Below are 26,808 nucleotides of genomic sequence, written 5' to 3' on the forward strand. Positions count from 1 at the left end.
ACTTTCATAACCTCATGATAGATGAAGCCTTAAATGTAAAGTACTAACTATATGAATATCAGAATATGTACATTGTAAAGTAAACATTTTGAAGTTACTTAGCACAAGTGAATTTAGCAATCAATCATTATTAACATACTTTAATAAAAGGCCTGTTGAAAATAGGAGCTCTCGTCGTCAATACTTGAGCTAACCTTTCAGAGTAATCTATGGTCAATACTTGAGCTTGACCTTTCAAAGTAATCTATGGATCAGATCAATAGAAAGTTGGTGATATAACTGACCTAGATTATTATTCAACTACAAGAAAAATCAACTAAAACATCTTCCAAAATGATTTATGTTGCAAAGATCCATCTCGTTATGATCAACCTTTCTCAAAAACTTACGAGCAGGACGATGCTTAGTTGCCCCATTCCAAAAAATCATGGATATCGTTTAGAAGTGCGAATAGGCTATACTGACGATAGAGGTATTCAGATATGAGGTTAGAACTTTTAAATAAAGATTGAGATTTTTCAAGAAGTCTATTTAATTAAAAAAATTCAGACTACATTATTATACTAGTAATTAAAAAAACTTTTTTAAACTTATCATTTGAAGTACTAGTAATATTTTTTTTGTTGCTATTATTATATTTTGTACAATAAATTAAATTGCAAATTTGTTAACTTAAGCTTAGTCTACATTATTTTTTCTTGAAATCCCACTATAGTAATGCTAATAAAAAAAGAGACTCAAATAATATTTAAATGTATTATTATAAATTAAAATTAAAATATAATATCATATGTAGTAAAATTCTCTAAAATGTCATGATTACTATCAAAATTGAAGCTTAATCTCATTGGTCTGATACTTCGTTAGTCTACTTAAACATGTATCATATTACTTATTTATAACGTTTAAACTTTTAAGAGATTATTATACCACACTTTTAAAAAAGTCCGGCTTAAGTCTAAAAGTAAGTATGTAACTGACTACATTTCAGACTTAAGCCTTGAATGTTTTGACTAGACTAAACTTACGTCTTGCAAAGTTTAACTCGGCCAAACTTAATTTTAAACCTATCAGCAAGCTGACCTATACAACATGAATTTGTTCTTGGCTGTGAATTACCTTTTTTTTGTAAATTAAAAACATTAAGACATCAAAGTGTTAAGTAGACATCAAAGAGATATTTAGTAGCACTAATTATATATCTCTTTTGCTCAAAAAATAATATTAAAGCCGTGAATTACTTCGATTACAATCCAAAACGTGCTTTTGATGTGACTGATTCACAAACAGAGCATGATAATATAATTAGTTAAGTCACTATACCATTTTTTGTTCTGCCTGCAGTTTGGCCGGCACATACAACACAAGTAGGTGGTGGATACTGATTTTTTTTCATTGATGTTGATGTAATTTAGCCAAATGGATAAGTAATTTTGAAAGAAAACAGACATTTTTGTTTTGAAATTATAATGTTCTATCAATCTAGCCTCATAAATTCAGAAAATGACATATAGTCTCTTAATTTTGTCCTTCCATCAAAATACTCCTTGATTTGTCTTTTACTATATCAAACAAATATAAACCTGCTAAATTCAGAAACATTACTACATTGAGTGACGTTTTTTTTTAACTTAAGTGACTGAATTACTACTTTGGGAATTTGCAAAACTAAACTGATTAAAGGACAAAAATACTTATTTACTTGTAATTCAAGATTAATAAAGCATATTTTACTGTCTAGTCTTTTGTTTTTTAAGAAATCAATCACACCTCAACTTGGTGAATTTGAAGAGTCAACATAGGTAGCACAATTCCTTAGCACTAAATATTTTACAGTATGATGGATTTTCCACATAATTGATCACAAAATAAGATGGATTTTTCACAACATAATAATGTAACATTATAATGCAAACTAAAGAGTAAATCAGGACTACCACGTATTATCAATTAAAAAACCATGATTTCATACAACTCTCAGGTGAAGCAGAACAAGTGGGAAAGAGGATAATTGACATCATATTCATACTTGGATTCGTATGTATTCTCCACATAGAACTCATCCATGCCATATACATTCATATTATCTTTTGGTATTGTTAACTCGTTAATCCTTTGTTGAGGTAATGGCCAAGAATAATCAAACTGCAATGTATTTTGTGTAAGACCCAATGAACAGTTCATCATATTCATATCAACCCCATAATAAGGATTATATTCAGATACTTGATTCTGAACCCAAAACAAAGACTTTGACTCTTCACTACTACAAGAAGAATTGTTTTCATTTTCCATTACCATGATGCTATTATCAATAGGAGCACCTTGAAAACAGGAAGCCGTCGTAGTGGACTTGTTTTGATGTTGATTTGAGATTGATTTTCGATGGAGGAGGTTTTTGAGTTTGAGAGATATAGGAGAATTGGACGGAATGGAATGAGTTATAGAGAAATTGGTGCGAGTGTTTGAACCTCGAAGAAGACAAGCAGCTTCATCATAAGCTCGAGCAGCTTCCTCGGCAGTTTTATATGTACCAAGCCACATCCTAATGTTCTTTGATGTGTCTTTAATCTCTGCTGCCCATTTCCCTGATGCCCTTTGTCTCACTCCAACAAACTTGGACCTATTCTTCAGTACCAGTTTCTCACTGTGTTCATCTCCGTTGCTCTTTTGTTTGTTATGTTCCATATCCATTACTACAAATGCAATCAAGATAGACAAAACAAAACACAAACATAAATATATATGTGTGCTTGAAAAAATAATATGATTTGTTTCATTTTCACTTTTCAGTTGGTTTAGAGTAGTGGAGAGCTCGTTTTTAAACTATACCTTAATTGTGGGGTTAGTATTTGGCTTATAACTGTAGTGGTTGGCATCACCTTATGATTTAATTATCATCATCGTGGCTTTGGTTTGGTCAACCAAATTCGTGATGACCACTAACAGAGAATGTTGTTTTTCACGCATAGATTTTAAAATGCTTTAGCATTTGAACATGTGATGCATGTAAACATTATTTCAACCTAAACGTCACACCACTTATTTTCTATTGTGAAATATGGCATATGACATAATATTTCAAAGCAAAACTTGGTTTTAGTAAACATGAAGCCAATAGTAATCTTGAAACTTGTTTCTCCAATGTTGTTATGCAAGAAAAACCATGTGAATAAGGCACCATCCTTGGTTTAACATATATCAAACAAACTCTAACAAGTAACAGCAAAGAAACATGTGCCAGAATCAGAAGGGTGATGAAACTGGTTAGTTTTGCTTGAAATTTCATCGAGTTTATTGCTTGTTCAACTGTAAAAACATGTTCAATTGAGTCAGACAATTTTTTTTTTTACTGTATAATATTAAGCACTTGATTAAAAAATATATGTACACTTCAAAACTTCCATACATGGTAAATATGATAGGAGTACTTATTTCTGTCACAAAAAACACATTATCACAATAAATTTGAAATGTTGACACAAAAGCCAAAACACGGCTCAAAAACTTAAAAGGATTAATTCATCTAATATAGTGAAACACCTCAAAAACTACAGAGAATATTTTTTTCCAGTTGATACTTAAAATAAAAAATATTAAAAAAGCATGAACTTTGCCTAACACTATCAATATAAAAATACCATAGCAAATTAAGGAACGTAGGCGGCATACTTTTGATTGTGGACAAATAAATTATTGATTGGATAAACAAATGTCTGCAACCTTGATGAATAAATAGCATCGGTATTTTATGATACATTTCAGAATCTGATGTGAAAAAAGAAACAATACAATAGGCCAAAACTGCACGAATTGCCCCACAGACAACCCTATATTCTCACGCAATATGGTAAGAATGGATAAAAAGAGGAATAGCACAAGCACTGCAACTGCCTAACCTCCTTTTGGACTCGATCGCACCATGAACACTCATATTATACACATTCTACAGAAAGTTCCCTTTCCAATCACAATAGACTCTGCATTCTCAAAACTGAAGCCATGCTGCTATAAAACACCATGCAATAATGAATGATGGAAACCATCTTATAGCAAAAAGAATGGGTAACAAATATAGAAACCACCAAACCGGAAAAAGCTTGTTCCCAAAAAGGACGAGACACCAACTGCCAACCCAGATGCTATGGAGAAACGATGAACTGCAATCAGCAAAGCTATGCAAACTATGAAGAAAGGATGGATTGTAAGGCAAGCTGTTGTTGTGGCTGCAAAGATCCCCAAGTGGAAGCAAGGGTAGCGGGTGGTAATGTTTGCTGGAGCTGTCTGAGTAAACTAATCATTCGGCCAGCTGTTTGTTCTGTTGCGAGGTCTTTACCAGCACATAAAATCTAGTTAACATAAAATGGATTCTATTAGAAAGAGAATCAGCTTCAAGCAAAACAAATATGTATTACCCTAAGAAAAACCTGGTTTGACTCAAATAATATAAACATGGGAGAGAGAGTCATGAATCTGTCAAGTCAAACATTAACTAGTTGTATGTGAATGGTATCAATGAAGAGGCATATAAACATCAGAGGTGATAAAAAACAATGAATCTGGAGTTGTAAAAGTTAGGAATTTGTGCAAATGACGATGCGTGTCATATGCCAAAAATAATTGTGTACACTAATATTTTCAGGAAGCAATCATACTCCCACTTGGTATAGCTTTGATTTCCCATTAAAATTCCTTTCATCAAAAACAAAATTCTGCTCATTTTTAGACACAACCCACCCCTAGCCCCGCAACTTAATTTTAGTAAAAGCAGGCTGATTAGTAAGTAGCAACTCAAGATGAAAAACTAACCTCTGCAAACACCGAAACTATTTTGGGAAGGTATTGATTGTTAGGGCCTAACAGCTCTCCGTCGGACCTGCATATAAATAAGGAAATTTAGAACTAGAACAATAGTAAAAAATGCCAGAGCACAGCAGCAAATGTGTGTTAGAGCAGCTAACCTCTCCGCCATCGAACAAAGTTGATCGTGAACAACTTTGGCCTCAATCAAATCACCTTTTATTGGCAGACAGTTCAACCATGCCGGAATTACCTGCAAATGCAGCAGGATATTAGTAAAAACATTAACTAAACGAATGTTTTCCTATAAGAAAACTCCTAAGAAAATAGAAACGCAAGCAGTCACAGAATAGATCTTAGCATTGTATTGTTAAACATGTTAGAGGAGCAAAACCATAAAAGCGGGTCATAAACAGGGAAAATAAGCAAAGACCTGAGCAGAATCAATACTGTCCCGGTGAAATTGGCAAATTTTACCCAGAGCGGAAACTGCATTGTCATATGCCATTATATTATCTGAATGAAGGGCATTAGGATGTTGGATCACAGCATTTAACCTCGATAGAGCCTCTGCATAAGCCAAACATGTGTTACTCAATATACAAAGGTTTTTTTTTAAGTTCATTAGCATATTAACTTATTAAGCAGTACCTCCAACAAGAGGTTTGAACACAGAACCCCCATATTCCGCACAAACACCGAGGCCATACACCGCCGCCTGCATAGAGATGAAGAAATACCAATATTACCAATCAAAATGTTTAAACAATAAAATGGTATTCACAATGTTGAGCAACAGAGAATGAATAATGCCTAACCTGTCTGACATCAGGAGTCTCATCGTTACATGCCTCTAACAAGAATGGAAGATATGTATCATAATACCTGCTCAATTGGCAACAAAATACAATGAAATTCAAAACTAAGCTAGATAAACATCATTGCACACTGAAGTGGGAATCTAAAATAAGAAGTACTTACTTTATAGCTGCTTCACAACACTGCTCTGCAACATCATCAAAAATGCAGATTGCAATCCTTCTCTCTTCAGGAGTCTTGTCCCTTCCCTATATCCAAAAAAATAGACTAAAAGTCAAAACAATGAAATAAACGCTTTATTTCTTAAAAGAAAAAAAAAATTCAAGTTAGTCCATAGGCTCAAATTCGGTAGGAAATCTGCTTGAAGATTAGACCATTCAATTTGCAAAATGAACACAACAGAAGTCACTCAGCATATTCACAATTGAACGAAAGATTATGAATTTTAGGAGTTAATAGAAAAGCAAATCTTGCAGTCCTAGTGCACCGGAGAATGAAGATGTAAAAACACCAAACAAATAAAAAAGCTCTAAAGTGATAGAAGTCAAGAAAAACAGAGTTAGGTGCAATAAATGCAAATATGTGCTTTGAAGTTTGCTAAATCCCTATCTAATGTTGCACATAAACACCACCCAATGTAAAAACTCGAAACAAGTTTGAAGATTTGTCGTTTAAGTGAACTAAAATTTCCATTAGTGTGACTCAAAGAGGGAAATCATAGCAATTTTACAAGGGTCCAGGCTCAGGGATAAGCAACATCAGACAGATATTGCATGTAAATCACTTTTTCAATTTACCAGAAGACAGTAAAATATATACGTGATTATACCAAAGAAAAAACAAAACATAATAATGTAAGGCATTAACATGAATAAACAAGATTTAACATTATTAGAAAAACTAAATACAGACTTGGTAGTTGTCCTGGAAAAACATACCCACATAGGTGTCAAATAAGATGACAGTTCTTCAAAGAAAGGCAAGAAGGAGGCTTTGAAGGTTTTGATCAAGGTTCCCAATATCTCACCCACCTGAGACAATGTGTAAATATTATAAAAGACTGGCCAAGAAACAAATATAGTAGCCGAGCACTTATGATGGTTTAAACTATATTATCTGGAGGTACTAACTTGGTCAAAAACTTCTTCCTCCTGTTCATTTTCCTCTTTAATCATCTCCCCCTCTTCAGCATCAAAATCTTCAGCTTGGGCCCTCTCTGCTCTCTCTCGTTTTCTACTTGAACTGGCTGTGATCACCTGTTTTACCTCATCAACAATTGATTTCACCTGCTTTTCATCCAAAAGCATCCCGGAGATCTATAACAGGAGAAAAAAAATCAGAGAACAACCAAAAGGGATTTACATCAAATTAACGAAAAGGTAAACCGGGAGAGCAGGGAGAGACAAACAAATGGAGCCATAATATACTTAACAAGCATTTCATAAAGATACTCATGAACGATAATCAACATAATCATACACTTCATTTGATATTGAAGAAAATGAGTAATATTGCGGTGAACAACAAGAGATGGAGACTACATAAGAAGCACCTTGCCTCATAAAAATAAGTAGTTGAATGTTGAGATAAAAATATAGTAGTAAGTGGTAACAAAACATATGTACAAAAAGATAACAAAAATAAGTAGACACATTGACAGGGAAGGCACATCAACTAACAGTGCGGATGGGAATGTAGATTGTTTTTCCATACGAGAGGCTTTTCAAATGTTATTTTTATGGAAAGAGTCTTCAATTGTGAGTTCTAAAATCAACCTAGCATGGTATACATAACATTCTAAATTCTGAAAAAATAAATAATAGAAATGCTTGAGGCAAAAACATTAAGACACATGTAAATAAGTTATCTCATGATCCAAACCTGTAAGCATTCATTTAATGAATCCAAAATAGTTGCACAAATCTCTGTGTCAGGTTCCTGCAAGCAAACAGAAATGGAAGACTTTTAGAAAGAAATGTCAATTTGGGATGCAACCAAGCCAGGTGATGTACAACAGAATATCATCTAGATTTATCATGATTCACAATTTTTTACCTACACTAGAACAAGTAAATTAACAAAGTACATTATGCACTCACCAAAGTTTGCGTTGATTTATATGAACATTAAAAATACTTGTAGACTTTCAAAACAAAAGACAGAAGTAATAAATTTTTAACCAAAACATATAAATTCCACAGTAACAAAACAAAGAACGGATAATCATTAAGAATGGGTATGAACTTGAATAACAATTACCTTATGTAATGCTTCCACCAAAGCTGGGACGATGCTGTCGGTCAGAAACTTCAAATAGCTCACATCCCGACCTTGAGATTGCCCTTTCTCAATGGCTAACTTTGCAGACCGTAATAGCTCCGGCATTGCTATAGGGATATTGTAAATAATAAACATAAACATTAATACAATAAGGAATAGGATAATAGGATAAAGCACATTAACACCGCAAGAAAAAATCACTGAACAAAACACACAACAAATCATTATCATACCTGAAACAGCAGCTTTTCTAACCTCCTCATGGAAATAAAATTTCAGGAGTGGAACCAAAGTTCCTGCAACCTGCATCACAAAGTAATTGATGAGAAAATCAATGTAAAATAATGTTTCGACAACCCTCAATATGCAGAAGTGTTAAATAACAGTCCCTAACCTGATCAATCCATGGAAAGAATCCTTCCTTTAGCTCATCAGCATAGCAACAAAGCATGTTACATGCAGTAGCTTTCTCCTCTAGAACACTAGTCTTGATTCCAATTCTTTTGTCCCCGAGAGTGATAGTCTCCATACTATAATAAATAAATAAATAAAATTTGGTCAGATTAATATTGCCTAACAAAAATGTATTATGATGCATGCTTCCAATTTTCAAAAGTCAAATGAATCATAATAAGCAATGTATTATGATGCATGCTTCCAATTTTCAAAAATCAAATGAATCATAATAAGCAATTGATGTGATACGAGTACAAAAAAGCATGTGAATAAGGATATTGTTTGTGCCCAGGTGTCAAAAAGCATGGGCACTACTGTGAAGAGCATAATCATTCGGATAACAATACAACAAAACCAGTAAAACTACAAAGTAAAAGTCTTAACTCTCGATGCTTATACTACTAACAAACATATAAGATCTAAATATGAAAAGAGGCATGCACAATAAAAGGGATAGATACACCATTCATTAATTAATAATTTGAACATTTATGAAAATGACTAAAATTGGGACCTTTCATCATCAGAATCATCTATATCATTGTCTGAATCAGCGGATGTGATGGTTACGTCAGGCTTAAGTGATGCAGACTGAAGCAATGGCGGCATAACAAATTCCATATAAGGAAGAAAATCTTGTCCCAGACACTTGCAGAGTCTAGCCCATGCCTGTAACAAATTAAAGTTGTTAATACTGAATATATAGTCCAATTGGCACTTTGTGTATAAGCTATAAGTAATATAAAAAGCATACCTGTAGCATGTAACTTGTTGTTGGATCATCTGATTCCATTTGAGATACTTGCAAGGACATAAGAACTTCCATAACCTAATAAAAAACCATCATATGTAGGATATTAAATTTAAGAGTATAAAAGATCTACTTGATGAGAGAGAGAGAGAGAGAGAAAAGTGCCTCACAGAAAACGGAAAAAGAAGATGCATTCTTTGTTTTTGTTCGTGTGTTTAGCAGTTAATTTCCCTTTTCTCACTATAGACCGTTTATTTCCAAATGATAGTAAAGTGATTTAAGAAGAGAATATATAAAAACAAACCATCCATTCTTGATCCATAAAGTTGCAATTGCAACATATCAATTTCAATTTTTCAAAGGAGTTCAGCATAAATGTATAAAGAAAACAATAACTACCTACCTGCTTAGCATCAGCCCTAAACTTCTCTTTCCCAACAGCCATTCCAACCAAACTTATACATTCCATAGACTTAGCACGAAGCATGCGGTTAGACTTATCAGTTGCATTGACCAATATAGCCTTCAGGTACGGTATGACAGCGTCATAATATTTCTGAAAGTGTTCCTAAGGAAGATCATAGTATAAAATGAGTAATTCAAGGAAATGAAATTATAAATGTTGAAACCCCGGAGTTTATGTAAATACCTGAGATGAATCAGCGACTGATGCCAGAGCAGTTAAGGCTCCCTCTTGAACCATTTGCTTACCATTCTGAAAGACAAAATATACAAATTTAAGTGAAGTCCAATGATAATCAGGCATAATGGTTCAGAAAAATGACCATAGTAATAGTCAAAATTGTCAAAATCAAGATCTTGACTAAGATCAGGATGGGGGTAGCAAGATTGCAGCAGGTAATATCGCTACTAAGATTGTAAGATACTACTTATGTAATTACCTAGGATCGGGAGGGAGGTAGCACGATCGTACCCAAGATCATAAGATCTTACCAACACGAAAAACTACGCTCACACATTACATAAACTAAATTAACATTTTCCATTTAAATATAGTTGATTGAAGGAAATAAGAAAAGTATTTGTAGTTAAGAGCTATTATGAATTGATTTATAAAGAGAATATTAAACTTAATTATTTTAATATAATTAGGGAATATGTTAAGTTAAATTGTCATTATTTACTTAGTTTAAGGCCTTCATGAATAGAACAGCCCAAAACAATGTTAAAGTAGAACAGAACACAACAGGTAAAATTTCAGGGAATATAATGAGGGAATACTTGGAATGTTAAAGTAGAACAGAACACAACAGTTAAAATTTCAGGGAATATAATGAGGGAATACTTGGAATGTTAATATAATTAGGGAATATGCCAAGTAAAATACATTACTCTTCATATAAACAAACCTGAAGAAGTACAAGCAATTTGCTAACTATTCCATCCAGGTATGGCGTTAAAATTTCAGGTGTGCAATTCTCACTGAAGTTGAGCACTGCTGAAGCAGCATGAGCCTGTGTGAACAATATTAGGAACACATTCATACCGCAAAGTTTATTTAATTAAAATACAATGACTTCTAATATTTTTTTGGTTACATGAGAGAAAAAGAAAAAGAAGGAAAAACAGCAAACAATGACTTATAATATTGAATGCTTGCAATAATAATATTGAATAATATAAGATGAACATAAAGAATAAAATGAAACAAAGGAGACCCATAAAAGGCACTCATTTTATGACAATATGAAACTAAAAGTGAAATGTTCGTAAGTGTGGGTACACTAAGACAATTTTTAATCCTGTACTTGTAGTTCCTCATCTGCCAACTACAAATATAAACACTAGTTCCTAGTTCCAACCAATATCATCATTCATTGTTCAACATAATTCATAAACCCATTTATTTGCAAAGGACCTATGTACAAGATTTATCCAACATATTGCTTGCATTTTTATTGAAATCATATATAAAAAACCCTTGCAAAAAGTCACGGCATTTTCATATTTAATCATTGTGAGAAAATCCAGAGTCAAAAACTAACTAGTTAAATAGGACAACTCACTTGTACGCGAGGGTTCTGAAAATCGTCCATGGCAGCAGCTAGGGCTGGCAACACCCCCTGATGATATTGAACTTGCAAATCAGGACCCAAATCAGTAGACAGTTGTCCAATTGCATTAATAGCTGCCCACCTTACACGAGGATGTTGATCGGGAAAGGAATTCAATACCATAGCTACCACTTGCTCCAAAGTTTTTACCATGACCTAAGACAAATAATAAAAGCATAAAGCAACAGCGGTAAATTCTATTTGTCTTTCTCTCATAATAACATAAAACAAAAAAAAAATCAATATTCAACATCATGACTACCTTTGAGCATCCCTCGGCTATCTGGGCAAGCGCAATCAATGCAGCATGACGCTTTTGCCACTCTGGTGCGGCCAGATATGCAGGTAATTGTTCAGAGGCAACGGGAACAATTGTATTTCCTCCCAAAGATATAGATAACCTATCCAAACATTCCTGCCCAACACTATAATTACTAGATTCACCGGCATCCTCATCTTCAGTCTCCGCAGTATGCCAAGCCGGATCATCCTCAATATCCAAAAGCATCTTCATAAGAATAGCAAACAACCTGCTAATAAACTGCGGCATTTTCCTCATCATACCAGGAGCACGCTCTCTAGCTTCAGCAAGAGTAATCACAAACTCAATAGCCAAATGCCTAGTCCCTTCCTCCAACGACTCCGCCTCCGCAATTTGAAGCATTGCACCAACAACATCAACTATCTGTCTCCTGAGAAACCTAGGTTCAGTTCCGGCAAGCTCAATAAGCAACTCAAGAGCCTCTTGAGCAGTCGCCTCCTGACCGGAATTCAGCGCCTCAGTCAACGTTGTCATCATAGCCGGCAACAAGTCCTGAAACCTATCGCGGTCGGCCGAACCGGATAAACACTGAATGAAATTGATAACAGCATTTAAAGCCGCAATTCTCACATCAGGATTAACAGTGGATGAAGTAAGACACTGAAGGAAAATGTCATGAAGGTGTTTGATATGTGGCGTGAGAGAATCACCAATATACTGAGACAATTGAGCGAAAATTAAAAAAGCAGATTCCTGAAGCTTAGGCGAATCAGAAGAAACGCACTGAAACATAAAAGGAAGCAATTCAGGCCAAGCGTTATCAGGTAAAATACTAGAAGCAAGTTCAGAAATCGTATCACAAAGCTTTTTGGAAATCGATTTGGCGTTTTCGGATTGAATTGAAGAAAGAAGAAGCGATTTAAGAGAAGAATGAGTGTTCGGTGAAAGACGTGGCCATAAAAAGGAATCATCGCGTGTCAATTGCTTCCGAAGAAGAATAGCGGACATAGCGCGAGCCTCTTGATGAGGTGAAGAATGAAGAAGATGACCTAGCTTCAAAACAAGTCCATCAGGATCGGTTTGTTTGCAGAGATTGAAAAGAGTTTCGGCTTGTGAACGTTCTTCGTTGGATGATATCATCAACTGTGAGATCAGAGTCTCGAACGGAGCTGGATCGGCGCCGAGAATCGCAGCGAGTTGAGATTGTTGTAACTGAGTTGACTCGGGATCCATGATGATGATGATTGTGGCGGCGAGTGAGAGGGAAGAAGAACGAAAGTGTGTGTTAGGGTTCCCTCTCAATCAATTATGATGATGCTGAGAATTACTCGCTACTTTGGGTTGTAGTAAGCGATATATCTCTTTTTATACGCACGCGGGTTTTGGGATTATTAATGTGCGATTTTTAGAATGGTGAAATTGTGTTGCGGCACTATGGGTTTGGTTTTTTGGGTGAGGGAATGAGAAAAAGGGTTAGGGTAACCTGGAGTGGGGCTAATTAGGGTGCAACTTGCGTGATGGACGATTGTTTATTAGCTGTGTTTGGTTTTTGTAGGTCATAGAATCATGATTAGGGTTGCGCTTTATTTCTTTGATTTCTTTCTTCTTTTTTTTCTCCTAATTTTTAATTGTTAAATTAAATTTACCTGTGTGTAATTGTTGTCTACTGCCCAGTTTTCAAGTCAAGTTAAAATTTTACACATTTACTGTAGGGATTTTTTTGTTGTTAATTTTGTAATGGAAAATGGGTTTTTGTTTTGGCTTATATAAGCCAAATATGTGACTAGATAACGACCCTTTATCTATCTTATCTTCTTACTATATACCCCAAAATAAACAACGTAAATATAACAATATGACAGGACAATTCAATCAGTCTAAGTATCTAAATATGACAGTACAAATCCAATATACACCGTGGCTCGTCAGAAACAAACGCTAGAAGAGGATGAAAATAGACATATGCAAACCGTGGAAAGATTGAGAATATCAACAATATCAAATTGGGATTTAGTTTTTTTTAAACTTTATTTTAAAGGAAAATACTAAATAGTGTCCTCGGGGCACTAGTTAAGGATACAAAAATAGTAATTTGGCATTGAAGTTTGTGCAGTCAACTCCTCGAAAGTTTAAAAAATGTATTTTTCTTTTCAAAACTTTCTGTTTTTGGTTTATTTAACCAGTGCCCCGGGGCACCGGTTAGCATGACCCTATTTTAAAATAATTTAGTAATTAGACTCATACGTTAAGAAGAGAAAATTATTTTCGGTTCAATTATATGTCTCTAATACTAGCTACTAATCGAGTTGAAATGATATTTGGTTTCTATAAAGTGATTAAAATGTGAAATTCTCAATCTTGGTTTCTCCTAAATAATTTGTCTTCCAACCCCGTAATTCTTTATACTCAGTTTATACACTAGACGTCTTGCCCGTGCATTCGCACGGGTCATATATGTGACATTAATAAATTATGAATTTATTATAGCATAAGAAATTTTAATATATTTATCACATATTACTCAATTTTGATTTGTTAATCAATAATTTATAATACTCACTTATAAAGTATCTTGTATGTTCCGAAGTATATAAGGTGATTGTTCTTTAATTATAAGAGTTGAATAGCTCTTATACTCCTTATAATTTAATCTTTGCTTATAAAAAAAAATCTGTTCCAATACTTAGCAATGGGTGTTTAAAAAATCTATAACTTTATTGCTTTATTTTATATAAAAATTAAATTCAATCTCTAGCATAGTAACAAACATGATACGAATTTAAGATGTTATATTGAATTTATTGTTCAAATTGACTATTTTTAAAGACAATATCTTGAATTATAATTGCCATTATTTTAAATTATAATTTGTGAGATTTAGTATCACATTCACAGCTAAATAAAGTTGTCGTATAAAAAAATGTTTCTCTTCCGACCCCATGATTCTTTTATACATCTCAATATTCTAATTTGCCCTTATAAAAAATTCGGTTCGTAGAAAATAATTTTTTTTAATGCAAATTCAGAGTAAATTTTAGTTTTTAAAAATTGATTTTTTTTTCAAGACAAAAAAATATTCGGTTTCTAAAAATCGAAGTTTATTGCAAAGGCAAAATTAAAAATTCAACAGAGTATAAAAATGTATATGCAATATATTACCATTTTTAATTGTACTTGCGAGACTATATTTACAATTGGAAAATGCTAAACAGTGCCCCCGGGGCATTGTTTAAGGAACCAAATATAGTAATATCATATTGAAGTTTGTGCAGTCAACGCCTCGAAAGTCTAAAAAGTGTTATTTTCAATTTTAAAATTTCCTCTTTTGGTTTCCTTAACCAGTGCCCCGGGGGCACCGGTTAGCATGACCCTTTACAATTTTCCTCTCCAATACTCTCCTTCTAGTTTTAGTTTTTACCCTGCATAGGGACTTGCCCATCAAACAAAAGAATCATAAATAAAACCTACGGTCTAAACATTTGCATGGTACAGGGTACATGTGGCATGGTTAATTATATGAACATCTCGAATAGTTATTTCCATGATTACAATTATTTATTTGAATTGATTTGAAACACTGTAAATAAAAATAAATGTATGTGAATTAATTTTCTCCTTAAACTAGTATTGTTAATAATTATCACGTTATATTTTTTCCTTTCTACCAGATTCAATGTGCTTTCTTAACGACAACTCGATGGAGTATTATTCAATATACTAATCAAGGGCCCTAATCAAGTATTATACTTCTTTAGCTCCATTTGAGTTACCCAAACAAGCAGCATATAACGCGAATATCAATCATATTAAATTATAATTATTAGTTTTTTTTTTTCCAAATACCCTCTCTCTTTTTTTTTTTTGGTATAGTAGAGGGCTAATGCCCAAAAGACCAGATACCCTCTCTACTTTCATTCATTTTCTAAATTCAAAAATTTTATTCATTCATTTTATGTGGTGCCTAAACTATATACTGTTTACTATTTCAAAATTAGGACAAGACAAAAGTGTGAGTTATAAGGCGAAAATCAAAATCATTAAGATCTAAATTTATTGGTCAGATGTTACAGACAAAGATGATTATGTCAGTTGGGATCCGACGAAACGTAGACTCTTGAAGTGGGATGGTTAGGTCATAAAGTTTTGGGCCGAGCACAATGATAAACATGAACTTTGGCCCAATTCAGAACACTATTTTTAACCCTATAGTTTTTTGACCTTTTCTTTTTCGCACCATGACTACTTCTCGCACACCCTTAAAATTACCAAAAAATGTCGCTCACATTCTAGGATGACAATAGGTTTCGCATCATATGATAAGAATGTTGATAAAATGTGCTCGTGTTGTCCCACTCTTCTTCCCTTACTCCCCGTAGTTTTTTTTTTTTTTTTCTTTTGAAAAACAACATTCAACTTGTAAGGGATTTTTGAATTGTAGAGTTCAAATCAAAGAACACCAAGAGCCAAAATATAACTTCGTTATATATAATACATTGAAGATAATTACACATGAATGGAAGACAAACAAACAACAAGTTGTGACGCTAATCCTTTTTTAAAGACAAATCAATCCTCCTAAACAGTATATTGAGAGCTCTAAGAGATACAATATTGATATGCATGAAGTTAAAAATATCGAAGCAAATAATATTAAAACATGTTGATTCTTAGAACATGCTTTGTCATGTTCGATCATTTTTCCCGAAACAACTTTGAGGGCCGCCTGTCCCATGTTAAATCCCAATTTCCTAATCTCACAAGTGGAGAAACACATTCAATTATACACATGCATATTTTTCTCCTACTCACCTGTACATTTTTGACAATCAAGGATAAACTAAAAGGAGCACTATTTTTTTTTTTTAAATCACACACCTCACGCCCAAATGAGTAAATAAAAAAATCGAGACAAAGTTGTTTTTTTTTTTGGTTAAGTAGTTTAGTGACTAGAAAATCCACCTAAAAGGTAAATAAGTGAAGTCTTTCGAGTTCGAACCAGAGCTCCTACCTATATAATACGATGTCCCTTCCAACTGAGGTAGAGTCTTACTTGGAAAAAAGTAACTTAGCTAGAACCAAACTATTCCAATTTCAAATCTTTGAACCCGTTCAATATGAATCGGGTGTGATTTTTTTATTGACCCACAAAAGCGCACATACCAAACCCGAACCAACGAAACCGTGATTGCCTTAACTTAACCGCCTAAACATGGCAATCGGAAAACTGAATTAGTTGCACGTGGCGGGCGATATGCCTATTCGCCGTCTCCACCTCCACCAATAGCTGAATCGAACTATCTTCAATTTTCTTCTTCTCACCGTTCCACTTCTGGGGAGAAGACATGTTCAATACAATATCCCGGCGTTGCTTTTGCACCGTCGCTCCTCGCCCTTGGCTTTTCGTTGGATTGGGCAATCCCGGCGACAAATACAAAGGAACTCGACACAATGTACTTCATTTCAGTCTCTGCATATTATTAGTTACAGTTTCTGTTAGCAACTTTTAAATCCAGTTACAAGTTTGTTAGGAGTTAGTTTCCTTCTGGAGAAGCTTTTTTGGTATTTGAACTAGCAATTTGATGATGAAATTTGAAAATGTTTTTGTTTGAATCAGGTAGGCTTTGAGATGATTGATGCATTTGCTGAATCACAAGGGATTGACATGAATACGGTTCATTGCAAAGCCATTTTTGGAAAAGGTTTGTTTGATCCATTTTATATTTCTTTTTTATGTCTCTCTCTTTCATTATTTGTTGTTGTAATCGTTTAATTTTAGGTAAAGTAATTTGTTACAGGTTTTGTTGGTGAAGTTCCCGTTTTCCTTGCAAAGCCTCAAACTTACATGAATCTCAGTGGCGAATCGGTAAGGAATTGAAATATTCTACTTTATAGTTTAGCTTCTACAAGTTTTTTGTGGTTTAAAGCATTTCTCACTTGCAAAAATGTCTTAACATATGAGTTCATTTGATTATATGTTGGTTGCTCAAATTAATAATTGAATCTGAGGGGTTGCGGCTGTTCTTGTTACAATATTGAAATTTACTCTTGTTGATTGGAATTGTGGTGAGTTTAAAAGTTAAAACATTTCGTGCATGGTTGCAAGTTGCAGCTGCAGCTAAAAATTGAAAGTTCGTGAGATTAGGTCATGGTAACCGTAATAGGAAAATATTGAAATTGAAAAGAACTGCTGGAATGCGGTGTTTGCATCAGACTTGCATTGCTGATATAGAGTGGACAATGTTTGATTCCAATGAAATGGTCTTCTAGGTGGTCAATGATGACTCGATGGCAGATTGTTGACTGAGTAAATTAAGAATTGATCAGAGTGGACTTCATTTGTTAATTTAGGGTTTCAGATGAGTCTCTTGTTTGTATTGTTTAGCAATCAAGAAAGATTATTAATTTGAAGACTGTAAATCATCGTTAATACAGCCATGAGGCATGGGTGTTTGTATGCTTGCGCATGTGGAAAACTCTCACAAAAGAAGGAATAACTGAATAAAAGGACATGATTATCTTGATTTGCCCCACTCATATTAAGGACTTCATATGCTTTAGTTTTGTTAGTAATTGAGTGTATTTCTGTGTGTGAAACATTTATGATACTTCAACATGTCTATTGTATCAGCGTAAGATGTATATCCATATTGAATACTTCTACTGACATCATTGGATGATTCTGCTCTGCATTCTTTAATTATTTTATTTTAAGTTTACGGGACTTGTGTGCCAGTACGATGGAAATATTTCGATAAATGTTGGTTTGTATTGTACCTAGATAGACCGATGCAAAAATAAAAATTTATTTTCTCAACTTTTCCCCTCTCAGTCAAAGGAAGGCCCAACTATTATTCTTCATTTACAATATCTCATGTCTTCTGATAGTTTTATATATTTTGTGGCATTATACATTTAATTCCGATATCTGTTTTAAGTTATATTTTGCCGTACCCATTACCGATCTCTTAGTTGTTTAGGAATCAGTGTATCCCTGGGTCAAAATGATGTTGTATCCAATACTTATACCTATATTTATCCATGATACTGTATTTTTTTTTATTGGGTATGACATTTCATTACTTCATTTTATGCATTGATATCTAGCTGTCGAATGTAGTTTTTCCTCAAATCAAATATCTGAATCTTCTACTCGGACATAACTATTTGGTAGATGGTCCGTGTAGCAGTTGTGTTCTTCATATTGATCTTTGTAATTTGTCTAATTTCTGTGCTCTTCATAGTCTTTAGGAAGCACAGACACAATTCTAGTAGTAGTGCCATGTCATACCTGTGATAGACACATTCATATAGGACACTTCAGAGAAACTTTAATAAGAATGCTAATTTCTATATTTTTTTTGAATTCTATTGCATCTCTTTGTCCATGCCGTACCCATGCTTTCTAGTTCACGTCATTGTTTACGTTCGTTCTCTAGAAAATCAACCTGTGGGTTTGTTATTGCCACTATCATGTTTGTGGGACATGGACTGCAATGCATGGGAAAGATTCCACTCTATAGATATGAAGATTATTTTGCTCCCACTGCTTTACCCTTCTGAAATATATCTAGTATCTACCTACTTTCAATTAAGCGATATTTGTTGAGATCTCTTATGCATTCAATGACTACATCTATATCAGCTAAGTCTGTCTAGAATGTTTCAAATAAACAGAGGGAGCGGAGTGTAGATGATTTAATGATACCGTTATTTTAGGCTGCCTTTGTCCCAAAAAAAAAACCGTTATTTTAGGCTGCCAAGATCCCTAAAGCACACGAATAATCCTTCTACGAGATTATCTACTAATGCTGGTTCCAAAAAGGGAATTCTGCTTCGTCCAGATGTTGAATAAACCAGAACTTCAGTCCAAACATTGAATGATTTCTGTTAGGTCTTTGGGCAGTATGAGTAATTTACATTATCCACAATCACTTCAATGTGGTTAAAGTTGGTTGACCTGTCGGATTGGGAGGTGATGGTGGTATTTTCTTCAAATACCTAGGGTGTGTTTGTTTCAAGGTATGAAATCACATAGGAACGGTATTCATATACTCATGTGTTTGTTAAGTCTTTTGCTAGGAAAGTTTTACAATTTATTTAATTTAAAAATAAAAAATAGAAATAAATGTGAGTGGTAGTTGGAAGTTGTAGTTGAGTTTTATTCACATGGGGATTTTAAATTCCCACCCTTTTTAGCTTGAGGATAAAAAGTGAAAAATATCATTGAGACAGACATCCATGAGAATAAAATATGTCTGAGAATATTAAAAGGTTCAATTAGATTTTTTTTGAAGATTTTCAAGTTGTCTTAGTATTGTTCTGTTTTTATTAGATCATCCTTTTTGTTTTGGGTGTTTTGTGCAGAAAGTTTGACAAAAATATTAAAAGGTTCAATTAGATTTTTTTTGAAGATTTTCTAGTTGTCTTAGTATTGTTCTGTGCTTATGTCAATATTAGACCATCCTTTTTGTTGTGGGTGTTTTGTGCAGAGAGTTTTCTGAGAGATTTTTGAGGCAGTTATGGTGGTTTAGTTTTGTGTTGTATTTGTAGGTTGTGCTTATTTGGTTACTTCCTATGGGAGATTTTACTGTTTTCGCATTCCTTCATGCATGTGGATTCACCATTTTTTAAATTTAGTACATGGTAGAGTAAGTTTCTAGTTGTTGCGGAGAGTAAGTTTATTGTTGTTGCGGAAAATAATGAACAAAGAAGTCATGGATTTGGTACTATTAGTTAAAATTGGAGATAATTAAAAGAAGAAGAAAAAGTTCCAGGGAAAGGTAGCTTTTCTACAAATCTGCTGTGGATCAGTGCTTTTTTGTCAAACAAAAATCCTTCGTGAATACCCTTAATCTTTTTAATAAGAAAAAACCCAGGGTGAAGAGGAAATGTAAAATAGAAGATAGTTCTATACAAATAATTAAGGGTTGAGAATGGCACTCATGGGAGTCATGGCTGATTGCTTATATTTCATTCCTGTCTGCTTTTACTGTTTTATTATTTGTATAGTGCCGATTTTTTGCTGTGCTAAGGCAGTATACTGACATCAATCCCGTGTGAGGTTTCAGTTTTTGAAGTAGCATAGAACTGGTTTCATAAATTCATCTGCTTATTTTTTAGGTTTAGCTATGTGTGAAGCCTTATGCTAATTATCAATTATGTTGACTCTTTATTTTACTGCAGGCAGGACCGCTGGCTGCTTATTATAAGTTACCCCTTAATCAAGTGCTTGTTGTAAGTTATTACATATTGTTGCTACTTCTCTTTCAAGTTTCTAATTGGACATAGGTGTGTTCTTCTTCTTTATTCAACATGTTTTTTATGGATGCAGTTCCATGATGACATGAACCTGCCATGTGGGGTGCTTCGTCTTCAGGACAAAGGGGGTCATGGAAGCCATAAAGGGTACTCAATTATATGATAATTGTGAACACATTTACTGTTATGTGTGTGTGCGTCAATATATGTATAGATTGTTAGTTTCTCATGGAATACATGCAACATGATATTATTTTATATCAACACCCCCATTACTTAAAAAATTGTATATGCTCTAAATAGTGGAGGGATATCTTTCAGTAGAAGAACAGTCTATTAGCATTTTGTATGTTAGTGTTTTCATAGTCTTTCTTTATCCATTCTCAGTGGAATTTTAGATTCCCAATTATTCATTCAGTGTTATTGAATTGCCGACACAACAGTATGGCAAATTTTGGGACAGGCATCATAGAGGTGCATGGTGTGTCAATTTTTTATGGTGGTGGGCTATGATAGTCACCATTCGCATGGAGCCTATGGTTCTGGCAGCTGCCATTGAAGCATGGATATGGTACTGCTGCTTCATACACTTCTTTCTTCAGCTATGTTCATCATATTTTCCTCTCCCCATCATTCTCTGTTCATCCTTTCTATCTACAGTGACCATACTATCCCACGTCCTATTTTTGGGTTCGACAACCATTCAGCATAGCAGGCAGCAGCCTCTTTTGGTGAACAATCTTCTTTCTTTCATTTTTTTTTTTATCTTTTTCTTTTTAATTCTGCTCTTTTTTATCTCCTTATTTTCTTACATTTTCATTTCTTATTTTGTTCTTGTGTTTTACCGCCTCCCCTTACTTCTTTGTATCCCTTCTCTCTGCTTCCTATTTATATATATTCTCTTTCCTTTTTCTTTTTGCTCTGTTTTATCTCCTCTCTCCGCTTCTGTTATTTCCTTCTCTTTATATTCTTTATCTACATCGTATTCTCTGCTTCCGTTACTTTTTATTCCTTTTTTCCTTTGGTCATCTCCATATTTCTCTGTCTTCATTCTGGTATTCTGTTCTCATATTCAAGCATGTTCCTCATTTTGACACTGCTGCCATGTCTCTTACACTTTGTCGTTGTTGATTTGTTTTAGTAGCATTTCATTCATCTGTTCCCTTTCAACAATGGCAACTGAAGAGCAAATTTCATCCTCATCTTCAAGGGCTACTAATAGGACTTATCTAGGATGGATATATTGCCAATCATTAGAAGGAAACCATTGTTTGTAGTTTTGTGGAAAAATCACAATGGATCATTTAATGGGGAAGAGGAGAGGGGCAATGTTGCTACTTTTTCCAAGTGTCTGAAGAGTACAAACGAGCTTGGTACAAAACAAAAAGTGAAAGAGAAGGAAGGCAATATTGAAATTCTAAGCATGATATATTTTGATATTGAGAACCTAAGATATGGTATAAGTGAAGATGAGCTTGACAACTACTGGGAGTTCGTAACAAAGTTGTGCGATAAGGGGAAATAATGTTGCTAAGCAGAGCCAAAAGGATTGGTTTCGTAGAAAGTTGAAAACTGCTATTTTGAAAAGAAATAAGGTGACATTGAGGCCTGGGAACATAAGTGAGGAATGCTTATCATCAAATAAGGATGAAGGTGGAGAAAAATGTCCGGGTTTATGATAGGAAACTTGGGTATTATGGGAGCTTAAGTTCCAGATTTAGTAGTATTCTGTTTAGTGGAGTACTTTAGTGGCTTGGTTCTTCCCCCTCAACATCTAGCTTTTAAGGGAGGGTTGCCCAAGTGCTTGGGCACTTGTCAGTTTACTTGAAAGTCGAAAATCAGGCCCCTTATGCAGCAGTCTATGACTATATGTTGAACATATTGCATCCGAAGTTGGACACAAGGTGCTATGGGTGTTCATTTGGTACTCAAGCAAATGGGATAGTTGCATTCAAATCCCAGCTTCCACCACAATCTAGAGCTCACCCAAACTTATACTTATACACTTGAAAAGGCAGCAGGAAAAGGGCAGGAAGAGAGTATTTTCCTATTGTATCTGGAATGATAAGTTGAAATGAATATTATCTACTAGAGCAGGTGCTAGAGCTAAAGCAGTTAATTAGAATGGTGAGGACTAGGATTAGATGTTGATTAAATGTTTCAACATACCAGTTAGACAGATGACTCAGGTAGAGGTTACTATGATCAGAATTAATTTATGTTCCTTGAGGGCATGGTTCCTTTGGAGGAGTTGAGTGTTGTTAGGGCCCTATACTGTTAAACCTTCTCAAAACTTATAAATAGTCAGTGGTTAGCCAGAAACCTATAATAGATAAGCTTACTGTCAAGCAGCTCTTTACTATATTTCGAGATTCAGATGCCTAGTGTGTTGGCTAGGTGACTGAGAGGATTATCCTCTGAGTTGTTATTCTTTTCCTCCAAATAAATCCTTGTTCAAGACTTCTGGTACCCTATTAGAATTTGTGGACAATTTCAAGGAATTTAAAAGAGAATAGGAAGATGGGTATGCCTCACTAGACAACAAAGAAAATGACTATATTGGGCTTCAGGTTTATCACGTTGTTAGTTGGAGTTTTGAACTTGATGGACATAAGACATGTTAGTTGTTTATGATATGTTATTATGAAACTTACGCCAGTTCCTATCAAATCGGTTTCTTTGCATATGTTAGTTTTTTTCTTTCTTTCTAGATTACGTGTATACACATACCTAAATATCCCTGATGCTTCCATCATAGTCCGCAAAGCCATCCACCACGGATTTTTGGCTGGCCGGCATGATCCGCCATCTAACATTTTTGCTTGTTGAGGGGGCCGTATATTGTCATATCTGCACTACACTATTATAGGTGAAAAGGAAAATTAGTTTTTTAACATGAAGTCTGAAGTAGGTGTTTATGATTCAATAATATTGTTTATGGGATGAATTGTGCTAAAAATTGAGCTCATGAAATCTTGTTATCTCTGATTTTTTCTAATAAAGTGCTTCTCTCATGTGCTATCACTCATATTGTACTCTGCTCGTGCTTTTCAATGATCCAGGCTAAAGAGTGTTATTTATCACTTCAGAGATAATAGTGAATTTCCTCGTCTAAGAATTGGTTAGTATTTTTGTTACAAACTGTTTATTTTCCCCCTGCTTTTAGATCATTAGCATTTTATTTTCAATTTGTTTTGCTAATAGGGATTGGGAAGCCTCCTGGACAAATGGATCCTAAAGCATTTTTGCTTCAAAAGTTTAATGTAACAGCTAGACAACGAGTAAGTTCTTGGTTTACCTTTTTTTTGAATGGCAAATGTTCTTGGTTTACTGTTGAATGTACTTTTGGTTCCTCTAGTGTAACTAAGGTTTCAAAAATCTTCATTTGTTCAGTGTTTCTTCTCTTATCTTTCATGTTGGACAGATTGACGAGGCTTTGCATGAGGGGATTGATGCCTTGAAGCTCCTTCTATCTAAAGGTTTGGAAGTGAGTGCAAAGAGGTTCAACAAAGAACAGAAATATAAGCACTTAAGAGTGCAGACATTACCAGTTTGGTAGGATTCCGTGATTGCAAGTTGCATTATAAATATGGTCAGTTCCTCGCTTTTAAGTTTGCAATAGATTATTGCCTAGGCGTGCATTGATGTGTAAAACATAAGGATAAAATGGGCTAAATTTTGTAAACATTCATCAAGTATGTATATATATTATGCAGGTTTTCTAGTGTTTTTGTAAGTTTTTCCCATCTTGACTTGTTTTAGTTTGGATGTTGTCTTTGTAATGCATTGAGTGGTAAGCTGTGTCTAGCGCGTAAAATTCACAAAAGGGGCTTCTATGGTATTTGCTATTGTTACTGCTAATCATAGAGGTATATGCGCTATATGGTATCAATCATAAAGTTGGCAGAGAAATGCGACATGTAAATGATCAGAATGACAGTTCTTTAGAAATCCAAGCTAAGTTAATCAACTTGGAAGTGACTATAAAATGTAAATTGGGAAATTAAATTAAAATTCCTGTTCATTAGCTATATATGACTTGATAGTTTGATGAAGGTTAGATAGTGGTTACGAATACTTGGGTAAGAAAAGGATAAAAATTGAACATGATTCACACTCTAAGTAAGTTCAACATTAATAAAGACTTGGGGTCAATGATATTAGTTACAAGTTGGTAGGTACTTGGTAAAATATCACTCATGCTGTTCACTTGCTTGACCAAAAAAAATATTGCTCACTTGTTTGACCTATTAATTGTATATTTAAATTTAATTACTTTCTTAGTAGTATTAATCTTCTAGGACTTTTTGAGAGATTTTCAATCCTAAGCATTATGCCTTGAACTTGAGTTTGATCTCTGCATTTGATTTTATGTGTGACATAGCTAATTGACTAATTCTATGGCACAAACGTTGGTTGATATAATATAAACTGACAATATAATAACTCTTGTTAACTTTTTTTACAAGCTGAACTTAATTTTTTTGCTACGTTGGAATTGATTCCCATTTGTTTTACATTTTCATTATTTTGTTCATCATACAACATTGAGTTATGGTCTGAATCAGAAGGTATTAAAGACTTGATAACATCCAGCTGTTCTGAAATAGTGAAATCCGACCATCATGCTGGAAAGTTCAGAAATTGGTTTTGAACTTTGAACACAGAATTTAGTAAATTTCCATGTGCTACACGTCCCAAAGGGACCTTATTAAAATATAATGACAGATCTGATTTTCCGTAGTACCTTATAAGCTGTCCTTGTACCTTTTGCATCTTGCTTTTGCTATGTTCATACTACATATTTAATGTATTTATTTATGTTTAGGATTCCTCTTCACACTAGTAATGGTTTCTTAATGATGAATACAATGGTCACAAGAAAAATAAATGTGCATATACACCATTTCACTACTTCACACACCAATCTGTTGGGTGAGTAGAATGATCACATGGGGATCCATTATAGGGAGCAGGGTAAGGGAGTATGAACTTTTTTATTTTATTTTAATTGAAGCAACTAACTTGCAATTATATTATCAAGCTGTATATGTTGATCCAACCATGCAATAATGAAAAATTAATTAATGTATATTGTTGTTATCCGAAAGCAATAGTGATGAATCATACATGCCAGCTTTGTTCATTTGGTGTGATTTTATTTATGTAGTTGACCCTATCTTGTGAGTTTTGTGAAGAAATCACTATAAACTAGCTTCCTAACAGCATGTGTTTTTTCTGACAATTTCGATAGAATGAAAAGTTACAATGTCAAAAATCAACTTATTTTATTTTAGGATCTAGGGGATTAAATTAAGTTTATAGTTTAGTCAATTTTTAGAGATCTTTAGTGGTATTTGGGCTTGTTTTCAAATTGAAACAAACAAAGCCATGAAAGATCTTGCTGCCGGCAATGTTTTAGAGGATGTCATGTGCTGCTCATTAAAGTTTTTCTTTTCTTACCTTGAGAGTTGGATTTTGGAGGGAAGTGGAGGGAAAACTTATATTCCATGTCTAAATTAAATAAATTATTAAATATTTTTAAAATCAATTAAAAGGGTTATTAGAATATTATATGATGAATTATGCTTGGAACTCCTCACATTATATGATTATCAAGTACTAACCACCAATTTTAGATAGACTTTAGTGCCATATTAAAATTCAAATCTTATAAAACCGGCATATGAAATGAGAACTATTCATCACTTGTTTTTTTACCTATTGGCCGTCTGTGCCCAATGCCCAATACAGAGAGGGAAAATGGGTGTCGTGGAATTGAATCCACACACCCACACTCATGTCCTAGTAATGCTGCCACCGCCGCATTACAAATTAGAAGCATGATTATCAATAAAAATGTTTTTTCCCCTTAACAAGCTGGTTATAGTTTGGATTTTGAGTGATCCATTAATTATGGTTACACAAGTAATCTGAAAATTATTGAAGAACGTATAATTGGTTTAATATAATTATGGTTCAACAACTGACAAAGAAGTGACATGTTTCTGCCTGTAGGTGTCTGCGAAATCATAAAACCTACTCCTTAATTTGCTATTGCATTCATTCATCTATATATGCGTGATACATGCTTACATATATAATCC

The 26,808-nt window shown here is 34.0% G+C and overlaps 3 protein-coding genes across 5 annotated transcripts; 1 reads left to right on the plus strand and 2 right to left on the minus strand.

The window, feature by feature from the left end:
- Positions 1-1,871: 1,871 nt before the first annotated feature.
- On the minus strand, positions 1,872-2,886 carry LOC123914154 (ethylene-responsive transcription factor ERN3-like). Its single transcript, XM_045965172.1, has one exon. It carries the CDS (start codon positions 2,692-2,694, stop codon positions 1,978-1,980), a length of 717 nt encoding a protein of 238 aa, XP_045821128.1. The 5' UTR covers positions 2,695-2,886; the 3' UTR covers positions 1,872-1,977.
- An 814-nt stretch (positions 2,887-3,700) lies between these two features.
- On the minus strand, positions 3,701-13,265 carry LOC123914155 (importin-5). 2 transcript variants are annotated; one of them, XM_045965174.1, is made up of 20 exons: positions 11,444-13,265; positions 11,134-11,337; positions 10,477-10,581; positions 9,756-9,821; positions 9,510-9,674; positions 9,110-9,184; positions 8,870-9,024; positions 8,294-8,429; positions 8,133-8,202; positions 7,879-8,006; positions 7,501-7,557; positions 6,750-6,935; positions 6,558-6,650; positions 5,782-5,867; positions 5,619-5,685; positions 5,452-5,518; positions 5,234-5,370; positions 4,962-5,053; positions 4,810-4,876; positions 3,701-4,349 (listed from the first exon to the last, which is right to left on the minus strand). In XM_045965174.1, the coding sequence occupies exons 1-20, from the start codon at positions 12,674-12,676 to the stop codon at positions 4,185-4,187; spliced, it is 3,354 nt and encodes a 1,117-aa protein (XP_045821130.1). In that variant the 5' UTR covers positions 12,677-13,265; the 3' UTR covers positions 3,701-4,184. The 2 variants fall into 2 exon arrangements, with proteins under 2 accessions (XP_045821130.1, XP_045821129.1); XM_045965173.1 differs by having other exon boundaries at positions 7,879-8,202; positions 11,444-12,961.
- Positions 13,266-16,576: 3,311 nt separating this feature from the next.
- Positions 16,577-25,764, plus strand: LOC123914156 (peptidyl-tRNA hydrolase, mitochondrial). Of its 2 annotated transcripts, XM_045965176.1 has the most exons (9): positions 16,577-16,893; positions 17,058-17,142; positions 17,239-17,306; positions 20,627-20,677; positions 20,775-20,848; positions 23,764-23,822; positions 23,906-23,982; positions 24,126-24,293; positions 25,530-25,764. In XM_045965176.1, the coding sequence occupies exons 1-8, from the start codon at positions 16,786-16,788 to the stop codon at positions 24,258-24,260; spliced, it is 657 nt and encodes a 218-aa protein (XP_045821132.1). In that variant the 5' UTR covers positions 16,577-16,785; the 3' UTR covers positions 24,261-24,293; positions 25,530-25,764. The 2 variants fall into 2 exon arrangements, with proteins under 2 accessions (XP_045821132.1, XP_045821131.1); XM_045965175.1 differs by lacking the exon at positions 25,530-25,764 and having other exon boundaries at positions 24,126-24,437.
- Positions 25,765-26,808: the final 1,044 nt, after the last annotated feature.

This window comes from Trifolium pratense, linkage group LG3, assembly GCF_020283565.1.
Source record: "Trifolium pratense cultivar HEN17-A07 linkage group LG3, ARS_RC_1.1, whole genome shotgun sequence".
NCBI lineage: Eukaryota > Viridiplantae > Streptophyta > Magnoliopsida > Fabales > Fabaceae > Trifolium > Trifolium pratense.